We start from the raw sequence: 11,483 nt of genomic DNA, 5'->3' as shown, positions 1-11,483 counted from the left end.
TGATATGTACTAAATATTGAAAGTGGTTTAGAAAAAATATAAATATTTTAATTCATGTAAGAAGGAATTGGAAAGTTGTCATTTAGACAACATTATTTATAAAACATGGCACAAATACTTTAACTTCAGAAAATTACAGAGGTGCTTGTATACAAGTAGAAAAGGAATATTTACATTATTGCTGCTTATACATAATGTGTTAATGAAAATTTAAAATATTTTTTCCTTTGATTTTTCTGCAGATTTTAAATGTATTACAATATGTTTTTCTGTTCCTTAACAGGTTTTCCTTCTCCAGGAAAAAAGCCATGGCTGAAATGAGTGATGGCTACTTGAATAAAGCAACCATTTTTCAGCAAGCAGTATCCTCTTGTTGTGGAGCTATAATTATGTCATTGTTGGGTAAGGCAAACTACCAGGCTTGCCACAGAGAGAATCTCTGCAAAGTTGTTGCTATTTCAGTTAGATTCAGCATGATGCATATATATGGTTTATTAATTTCCACTAATAAGTTCAATGAGGTTGTTTCAGAATAGTTTCCTCATATTTTTTTCTATTTTAATAAATGTGATTAATAGAAATTGTTCCTATACCTGTTAATCTTTAACCATTCCTGAAAATAAGATTAATTTTTATTAGCTTTTCATTTCTTGATTTTTTTTTCCTCTTGGTGTAGTAATGCATTGCTTTCTTTCTGCAGGAAACAAAATTAATAATAATTAATTTCTGTACTTCCTGCTTCTTAAAGATAAATTTTAAATAAAATGTACTTTACAGTAGAAGACACAAATACTGGAAGGGTGACCCTTGTGAGATGTTCTGTTTGTGTTGCCACTTCAGTAGTAACTTTAATTTATTCTGCTGTGATGTCTTATGCTGTCAAAGCCTTTTCTTGGGGGTCATAGAGAGCTTTTTGTTAGGCTTTTAAAGTTCTGTATAGTCTCTGAAAATCATCTTCTGCTTCATACTCAATCGTCTTGCCCAGGACCTCCTTCCTCATGCATACTCAAAGAGGCATTGGTTGGTTAGATTTAATACTTCTCATCCCTTGGAGCTCTCCAAGCTTATTAGCTTATACTTCTTATTTCAGATACTCTTTGGCCTAAGCTAGCCTTTGGTTCTGACTTTTAATGCTTATTATGCTGCAGGAAAATGTGCAATTTTCTATGCATGATTTTTCCTGCACAAAATTTCCAAATTTTTAGAAAATAGGATCTTACCAGGAGTCTGTCGTATTCATAGTCTTTTTTAGTCTGTCTTTATACCATGTATCCTGTGATGTTAAAGTAGCAAGCAAAGCTGCATCAGACCTGTGGAATTCCCAAGATGGATTCCAGCTGTGTGTACATAAGATTCTAGTACAGTGTAAGATGTTGGTATTTGAGACCTTGAGAGGTGTAGGATACTGTCTCCCTTCTGAAGTGGCCGCTGGGAGATGAGATAGAATATATGTGAGTGGCCAAAATGCTACTAGAAGCCAAATGTTAGATAACTGAATTGAGCTACAAGAGTAACATTTAGGTCCCTATGTTTAGACATCGAAATGTGAGCCAAGTATTCAACCTACTGTTAGTCACCTGAGCGGTATCAGTAGACTGCTAAGGTGTGAGTCAGTTGCCTGTGCATAGAATCATAGAATAACCAGGTTGGAAAAGACCTCTTGGCTCGTTGAGTCCAACCATTGCTATCTGCCACTAAACCATGTCCCCGAGCACCTCGCCTACCCATCTTTTAAACACCTCCAGGGATGGTGACTTAACCACCTCCCTGGGCACCTGTTCCCATGCCCAATGACCCTTTCTGTGAAAAATTTCTTTCTGATATCTAGTCTGAACTTCTATAGGAATGTGATCAGTGACACACAAGCTGGAGTATTAGACTTAGTTTCCAACTGCTGCTTGGTAAGTAAGGTTGGAGGTCCTACGTGCTATCTGTCAACTGTGTAGGTATTTTGGATACCTTAGAGACTTACATGGCACTAGCTGCTTGTACGTAGGCAACTGAATCAAGCCCTCAGTCAATCTCATCAGTGAGAGGTGGGGTTCAGCATGTCTGGGCCTGTAATAATTCGAAGTGCTGAAGTGAAAGCAATGAAATCTTTATTAAACCATTTACTTTTCAACGACTCTAAAGTTTTAGTTTTTCTGCACACAGTGAAGAAGGAAAATATACCATGAGTTTAATGTTTCTCTTTTCAATATTGATTGTATGGTAATTTTCTTGAAAAAGAATGAACACACAATAAATGCTGTAAAGTTTTACATGCTGGAGGCCAAAATCTGATCTTGTTTGCCTTGTGGTATGGCACTTGTAAAGGTTAGCAGCAGAGCATAATAGCACAAGTCTTATCCCTTTCAAACAAGACGATGCAATGGTTTTTAGATGAGCTTTGTGTATCTCTAGTATTTGTTGTTGGTACAACCGTTAGTATATTAGAAGAGATACATACGGTCACCTGCAGACCATACGGGATTTGTAGTTCTTTTTCGTCTCTGATTACATTGTAAAACAGGTCTGTCTTTTGCCTCCAGGAAAAAAAAGTTGTAGAAGCTTAAGGTAAGGCATCTGTACACTTGTTCATTTTAAGGGCATGCAGAGTGTTTCTAAATGAGATCTTTGTTTCATTTTAGTAACTCCTCTTGATGTTATCAAAACTTCGTCTTCAAGCGCAAAGCAATCCAGTCCCCAAAGATAAATAAATGTGTAGTGTAATAGAGGACGCAGGGGCAACACAGCAATATTTTAATTGCTAAAGAATGAATGTGCCAGTGAATAGACACAGTGAAAAACATTTTAAACAAGGGGCTTATGTGTTCAGAATGCTATAAGTTTATTTGGTTTTAAGGTCTAGTAGAGTCTTTTATCAGTAGAGTGGTATTCCTGTGGTTATACTGTGTAATTTGTGTGGTGATTAATGATAATTTATACTTTTTATAAGAAAAATTATGTTCTTTCCTTAAGACAAACAAGGGGGCAGCTGCCCCCCTTTTATTTTCCCCCAATTGAGCTATATTGTCAGTAGTTGGTGATTGCAGGTACTGATTTTCTGTACCTGATTACAGTATTAAAATAATATTGTAGTGGATCATTTTGGGAAAGTTTCCACAAGTTGCTGCTGTGCTGCATTAGTTCTGAAAATAACTTATTCATGGAGCTGTCAGTTAATGATAAAAACGTAATACTTTGGTATTTCAAAGGTGAAAGCAAATTAATTTCAATCCCACTCTGTCTTCAGCTCAGTGCAACTATTTGTGTGATTAAATTGATAGGTAGCATAAACAATTACAAAATCTTACAATTATAAACCATTTTAGAAACATACTTTTTAATACATTAATTTTGTTCTGCCAGCTAAAATATATTACTGAGTGCAAAAGTTTGTAACTAATTATTGCCCTTTGCCTGGCTGTATTTTTAGGATGCATTTGTGAAAAGTATTCAAAGAGAAGGAATTAAATCACTGTGGAGTGGACTTCCCCCAGCATTGTAAGTGGAATGTTCTGGTTTTGGTAATGTTGATTTTTATCATCAAAGAAGTTACTTCATTATTTAGACAAATTAGTATGCTTATTTCTAAGTGATTTTAAAGATTAGGTAAATTCTGAAGTTACAGATGATGTAATCAGTTTGATCAGAAACATCTAGAGAGTATAATTTTTGGTAGATCTTCAGATTTCTCCTTGTAATCTCTTTGATACAGCCTCTGTAGCTAAGCAGGAATATCAGACCTTTCATTCTGCCTTTTAGAGGTGGTGTCCTTACTGTAACCCCTAGACAGCATTATCGAATCATAGGATCAAACATGGTTGTTGGAGAATGCTAGTCTTTGAGAGATAATTGCTGTCCTAGGTTGTTACTCATGACTTACAATAAGCGACATGGCAGTTTCCATAGATGCTGTAGTGTTACATGTGATTGCCTTTACTTATTTTTTTTTTAAAAATATCCAGCTAGCATATTCTTCAAAGAACTTCATTGGGTTTTACGCTATCCAACTTTGTCATGGAAAGTAGATCGTTCATTTTCTCTCAACAAGAGCAATGTATGTATTTAAACAGTGTTATCAGATCTTCTGGTCCACTCTTTAGGCTAAACAGCACCAACATCTTTCGTCTTTTTATTCATATTAGCCTGGTACAGATAGTAATTAAGACCTCTGCAATTACGTTCTCCTCCATAAACAATAAAGCAAGTGGTCAAACCTAATATGCATTTTAAAGTTGTGTCTTGTAAGACATGAAGTGTTGCCCAGTGGGAAAGCACTAGTACACTTTTGATTTGCACACAGTGCTCAGTATATAGGCACAACAATATAAAGTGTGGTGGAGCTCAGGCTTTGTTATTTATCCTATACCATGTGGCAGTTTCAACATATAAACCCTTAGGACCTAACTGAACTGAAAGTTCTGCATTTTAGCTGTGCTGGAATGGAAAAAGCTTGTATTTATTCATCACACATTGTCTTTGTGACAATGCAGTGCGAATGTAAGTGTTGATTAAAATAGAGAAAATACTCACCAATTGTTCAATGAATAAAAAATTAAGGTTACTAGCTATTTCCATTACGTTTTGTTTGGTTGCTTCATATTCAGACCTTTCAGTTCTATTCCTTTATCAAAATACTTTAAAGCTGTTGTGAAATATTGACTGAGATAATCCACCATCATTTCACTTACAGTTTTTCCTAGTGAAATGAAAAAAAAATAGAAAACTGGGAAATCTATGGACTTGAAAGTCTGAACTAGAGGCAGGGAGCCACAGCCATGGGATTAATGCTTTGTCTTCATCCATAACATAAAGCTGGAGATTTAACTCTTTTTTTTTTTTGTTATTTAAGCAAAATATCCTTGCAAGATGTTTGATTTTATGCTTCTGCTTTCCTTTTACTAATCTAGATTCCCTCTCATATTTTAGAATAAGGGCACTTCCTACCGCAGTAATCTATTTTACCTGCTGTGACCAATTGAGTGAAGCTCTGAAATCTAGGCTAGGAAAGGAATGTGAACGCATTCCAGTCCTTGCAGGTTCCTTAAGCAGATGTATGTTGCCAACTGTTTAAAGAGAAAATACCTGTATGCTGGTATTTGCCCTGATTTTGTTTGTGGATACCAACAAAAGTTCTGTTTTACATTCCCTTTTCCTCTATTCTTAGACTGTTTCTTCTCATCTTTAGCTTATGCAATAACTGTTGTTCTTTTGTTTTACTGACTTTCAGTAGGACGTTTTCCCTATGATAGTAGCTATTTCCTTAGAAAGAAACATGCTGTATGCAAGTGTTCTAATGCTTAATTTTGAAAATATGGACAAAGAGAGAGTGACACAATAGTGTCTTCAGGAATTTTTGTTGGCAAGAGGAATTAGTTTTCATGACTGCTCCAAAACCCATGAAGCTAGCTTTGCTCATTCAGCTATCGAGTTGAAAGTCTAGAAGTAAGTCTGATATAGCATAGCTAGTGCTAGGTCTGTTCATTAAGATAACTGGGATACAGGTGATCACATTCTCCCTTTTTCTCACAGCTCTGCTATATCATGAGGAGACAGCTAAAGAACTTGTTAACAGAAGAGGTGAAAGGCCCTGATTTCAAGTAGAAACTCTTGTTGTCTTAGTGTTTTTTGTCTGTAGCATTATGGCAGAGGCTAGTGATCTTCCTTCCCTCTGCCGCTTTTACAGAGTGGGAAGATAAGAGGACTGCGAGGAAGAGCGCACTAAGTTGATGTGTGTGCATTCTTCTCAGCCTTTTTCAGATTCTTGGGTCCATGCCTGCTGTTCCTCCATTGGTCCAAAACATCCTTGCTGATTTTAAGTTCATCTCCACACTGCTGTGCCATTCAGGTCACAGCCAGTGAGCACTTGGCTGAGTCACACTAGCCCAAGTGTGAATGATAAGCTTCGAGCATGTTCCTTGGGAGGCCAGCTAGACTGAATAAAACTGAAGCTGTGAATGTTTATAAGCGCAAGAACTGGGTTAATGCTAACACTTGAGTCACTCTTTAAGTAGCGTTGGCAGAAAATGTAGATGTAAAAGATATACAGGGAAGGGAGTCCTGCAGGTGCTTAAGCAAATTTTGGATTCATCAGTTTATATTAAATTAGGGTTTTGTACATTTCAGTAGTAGGTTTTCCTCAGACCCTGAGAATACCTTCTGAGATACTCCCTACCTTTAGTTTTGCAAATGGTTGGAGGCCAGGTGTGTGTGTTGGCAGTCTCCACGGTGAGAAAATACTTTGATACTTCTCTGCTGGCACAGCCTGCAGAAATCGGTGCTGAATGCAGCACAGGTATCTTTCGGGACATGCAACCACCTTTTGCAGTATTTATTTGACCAGCTGTCCAAGGATCATCTTAGAGAACACTTTTATTTTGCTTTCACCTCTTGTTTCTTTTTGCCTCTGTTGTGGCACTAGAATTCTTATATCTGTACTTGATAAAGCAATTTCTGTATTTGACATACAAATGTGTTATAATATAAGTTTACTTTTTTATATCCATAGTGATGTACTGGTATAATTATGACTATTTCAAGAGGATGATGTGCAAGGAAGCTGGTGTGCATGAACCAACATTTCTTATTGCTTTTGCTTCTTATTGCTTTTGCTATATATTTTTGTTTCTAGTACTACTCTTTATTATTATCCCAAATAGAGTATTTAGAAGAGGTATGATTTTATACTATTCTTTCAGAAATGGTGTATGTTGTGGGGTTCATCTACTTTAAACACACATGGTACAGCATTCAAGCTAATTATGTATATCTGGATAAATTACAGTGTTTTGAAACACAAGACACTGTAATATTAGGTGCTTGGAACATAATATGTAGTTTTAAATTGTGTGCACTTTAATTTAAAATTTTTAATTAAATTTTATTTGTTTGTCTAACATTAAAAAGGATTTCTTTTCCTGATAGATCGCTGCTGTCATAACTCTGCCATTTGAAGTGGTGAAAACATGTATGCAGACTCGACTTTGGGAGAGTGAGACCTTAAAAGGTAAGTTGCTGGTGAGGAGAAAATAATCCTACAATGTTTGGAAAAGTAAAATTTAGTGAATCGTAGACTGTGTTAGGAATTGTAAATATTTGTCTCCTCTTCTAAAGTTTATCTAAAAATTTTATCGCTAAAGCCTTTTTTCTTCTACAAGTTGTAACATGTCACAGGACAATTTTTATGTCCTAGGATAAATACAGGATTTCAATAATGACAACGAGGAGGGAAAAGGTGTGAGTCAGTACCATTTAGGTTAATAAGATGGTATAAAATATAAACAAAACAATCTAGAGCTATTGCATTTAGGCAGACCAATTTCAGATTTGTATACATTTAAGTAAATTATATTTAAATGGACAAAAAATTAATTTCTTACAAAATATTCAGGTGAACAGTGATCTATTGAAAAAGACTTTTGAGTTGATAAAAATAAAATAAAATGTTAGCACATTCGCTACCATTTGCTTCTTCATGATGGTATTCTTTTGGTAAATATTAGGCTAGAGAGAGAAAGCAGTGTGCTCAGGTTGTGGGGTTTTTACCTTCTTGTGTGATTTGAAAGAAATTATTTTTGAGGCATATTACTGAATGTCCTAACAGCTTTGAAGGATGAAAGAAGAAAGTTTCTTTTTTATTCTGTGTTCAGTAGAGCACCAGTGTGTTTTATAAGATTCAAGTTGTATACAAGACCTTTTTTTTCTTCCATTGTTTGGGACCTGGACCACTTAGGGATTAAATAAAAGTTAGGTTATGGCTTTAAGATTACAGACAAGTAGAAAGGCTAAGTACCCAAACAATTTCTGCCTAGAAACTAATTTGAAGGCCCTAGCTGAGAAAGATACTATGAAAGCTTAGTACTTGTTTTTTTTGCATGAGGCTTCATTCTCTCAGGTAAATGACTTTCTTCTGGTATAATTCTTGAAAAAAAACATATGTGTTTCATTGCAGAATAGACAAAGATCAAAAAAGCTTTAAATATTGGTTGTTACTGTGTTTCAACGCTTCCCTTGTACTGATGAAGGTGAGAATTCATTGCTAACACTAGATGAAATCACAGGTAGCTGCCATATATTTGTTAGGCTGATTTTGACTAGATTAATATATATTTAAAATTTCATTATGGTTATCTATAATTTACACTAGTTTAATTCTTTCCAAATCCATTTGCTGGTGGATTTTCATGCTGACTATATATATACATATTGTCTCTCTGTGGCTTTAAAAATATTTTGCAGCTTCTAGATGCTGTGGGATGTTCCTGCTGAATGTAGTCTGTGAAACTGTTTCAACTTTCATCTAGAAAAAAATTTTTATCTGCTTTCATATTACTGATCGATGAAAACAGCATGCGCAGAGTGAAACAGCACAAAAAAATCCTCTGTTTAAAACAGCTGCGTATGTTTGCAATGCAGATTGCTTCTTGATGCTGCTGCACTTAGGTTGCTTATGGTGTGTGATTTAGTCCACAGGTTACTGCATTCCACATCTCATACACCTATAGTTTCCTAAACTAACTTATTTATTTGGCAGGGAGTTGATTTTGTAAACTTAGCCGTAAGGTGTAGTCTCCTAGCTTAATTATTATAGTAATTCTTACAGTATCGGTTATCAAAACTTATCTTTAGATTCAGTTTACCATAATGGAAAATTCTTATTTAAAAATATGAATTGCGGTGATCTCTTAGCTGCATATATAAAGTGATGTGGAGAGAGCCTGGCTCTTTGGAAGCCAGTTGAATTTTTTCAAATATATCAGTTACTTCAGTAAGGAATATTGTCTCTGTTCATGTATCTTATTTGCATTGTTACTACAGGGTTTTCCATGTTATTTATATTAATTTAAAAACTCTATGATTTTATAATCCTGTGTAAATAGTATTGATAAAATGAACTTAAAGTTAATTAAACCTAATAATTGCATCTGAAGTGGCTGCCTCTGACTTCTAAAATATTTTTCTGTGGCCTTGTGTATATTGCTTAATTCACCTGTACATGTACTGTATTGAGTTCCACAGAGGGAGTGTCCATCAACCTGGGTGGTCATGAGGAAAATTGTTGCCAAAAATGGGATTTCTGGATTATTTACTGGTAAATGTTTTGATATCTTTATAAAAAACCCCTAAGATTAGAAAGAAAGTTTTTGATCAGTAGGATGTGATTATAGGTGCTATCACACATAAATTATATAATATTTTGGCCTCTATTAACACTCTCAGTTATGGAATCATTTACCTATATAAAGCAACAGATGTGTGCACCCGGAGAGAATTTTGCTAATCTCTTCACAAGTTACTTCCCAAGATGGACATTGTTTATTTTAAAAAAACAGAAGGATTGGACTCAACAGATATTTCTGTGCTGGCAATTAAAAATGGTGGGGAAAGGTTCAATTCAGGAAACATTTTTTTTTTAAAATTTAAATAGTTTGTTTATTTCTTAAACTGTAATGCTTGGGTTTTTCAGAAAATGTTACAAAGGAAATTAAATGGATTGTAGGTTTGGAAGTTACAGTGTGGAGGTGTTTCTAGACTGAGAAGGTTACATCCAGTTTTCAGTCCAGTGCTAAAAATTTCCAAACTGTCAGCAATCTTGTAGCACCTATATTTAGGAATAGCCACCCTGGTTTTTGTTCTTCATCTCATACTAGCTTCTATACTGAACTTTTTGGTTCTTTCTATCTCAGAAGCAGAGCTTAAACTTTAGTGGTATTTTCCTGTGTCCCTTCTTAGTCTTTCAAGAAGATACATTATTGAGAACCCAAGAAGTCTGAGTATGAAATAGAAATTTTGAAGTAGAAGTCACATAATAAAATACCATTACTGGCTTGTGGAATAGAAAGGCCAGCATAGATTCCATCTATCCTATGATGCAGTCATTTTAATTTGGACTTTGATGCAGATTTTTCAGAGGACTGGAAGATACGGCCTTCCTCTAATCCTCCTTACCCATAAACACTTAACCCTGTCATCACCATCATTAACCTTTAGACAGTCTAAACACTCCATAACATACAGAACTACCCCACCACCTCTCCTTCCTTTCCTATCACTTTTGAAGAGTTTGTAGCCATCCATCGCAGCACTCCAGTTGTGCGAGTCATCCCACCATGTTTCAGTTCCCTCCACAAGTGCACTCACTATCTACCTTCTTTTCCTTTCCTTTATTGTGGCTGAGTGGGAATTAAATGGAAACTCTGGTGGTGCAAGACATTTCCCACTCCGTGTACCTGAGTACACACAAAGATGATCTTGGATTGTCACCACATGACAGGAACTGAGAGAATAAGAGTTTCCACCACATGACAGGAACTGAGAGAACAAGAGTTTCCAGCCTCACATGACAGTGCAAATGGATATTCACGGTGTGAATGTCCAAGCTGATTACTCATCTTTGAAGAATTCTAATTACTGGTTCATATCATTTTGTGCAGAACTGCTATCATTCATTAAACAAAAGCAAATGTTTACCTGGGGGTGAAACTTTGCCTTTGTTGAATAAGTACATTTAGGTAGTTCTATCAGTAATTTACTAGCCCGAGTATCGCCAGACTATGGCATTGTTATGTTATGACCACTAAATGGTACTAGAGTGCTTCACTCTGAAGACAAATGATAGTGAATACTTTCCTTTCTTTTCCGGGCAGGTATTATTCCATGGCTGTGTAGAGTTGCTCCTGCATGTGCCATAATGATCAGCACATATGAATATGGGAAGTCCTTCTTTTCTCATGTAAATGAAAAAATAAACCAACGTCCTTAATTTTCCTTCATCAGATGGTGTGAAGTCAAAATATATGGTGAAATATCTTGTCCCAAATTTGAAGCTGTAAAGGCATTTTCTAGATTTCCCAGTGAATTTCTGCTATTATATTTAGTAATGAAATACAGCTTCCTTTTTAACTGTTCCATAAATGATAAATTTACACTTTTCTTAAGACTAAGAAAATCATGTAACCATTAAAATATCACTAGGATTCTGACTTCTTTTGAGGCTAGAGAGAAAAAAAGAGAGAGGAGAAGGGGTGGGAGGAAACAGGTGCTGACTGTTCTTCAGTGGTGGTTAAAAGAGCAAAATAATGAGGCTAGATAAAGCAATGAAGAATAACCACTGCCACTGTGTTAATTTTCAGTTTGAACATTTTTGGGGGGGTATTTAAAATGATTATTAGAAAATGTTGTGGGCTTCCAGTTGTTTGATGTGATCATTCCTCCATAAGGACATTGATGCAGAATGAATCCAATAAACATTTATTCTTGCTTGACATTTTTAATTCTGTGCATGTTTATTATTTGCAGTTCTATATTTTGTTTAAATGTGTATTCTAAAATAGTCTTTGGCTTTTTCTTAGTTTGACTTAAAGCATTTTTCATTTTAAACAAACCTGGAAAAAGTACATCATGCTCAGTAGAAACCCAGAGAGCATGGAGAATACATTGAGAGGTGCTGCAGCACCTTTTTTAGTTTAAGAAATTTACTCTAAGAAATTAAAGCACAC

At 35.4% G+C, this 11,483-nt stretch overlaps 1 protein-coding gene across 1 annotated transcript; it reads left to right on the top strand.

Annotated features, from left to right (window-relative positions):
• The first annotated feature begins 308 nt into the window (after nt 1-308).
• SLC25A40 (solute carrier family 25 member 40) lies at nt 309-10,949 on the top strand. Its single transcript, XM_069860294.1, is given in 9 exon segments — nt 309-402; nt 2,631-2,656; nt 2,658-2,681; nt 3,419-3,486; nt 4,915-5,039; nt 6,494-6,615; nt 6,910-6,991; nt 8,996-9,076; nt 10,632-10,949. Coding segments are annotated over 9 exon segments (738 nt in total). The 3' UTR covers nt 10,748-10,949.
• The last annotated feature ends 534 nt before the right edge of the window (nt 10,950-11,483 follow it).

Source organism: Phaenicophaeus curvirostris, chromosome 6 (assembly GCF_032191515.1).
Source record: "Phaenicophaeus curvirostris isolate KB17595 chromosome 6, BPBGC_Pcur_1.0, whole genome shotgun sequence".
Classification (NCBI taxonomy): domain Eukaryota; kingdom Metazoa; phylum Chordata; class Aves; order Cuculiformes; family Cuculidae; genus Phaenicophaeus; species Phaenicophaeus curvirostris.
This window is presented reverse-complemented; position numbering and strand designations above follow the sequence as displayed.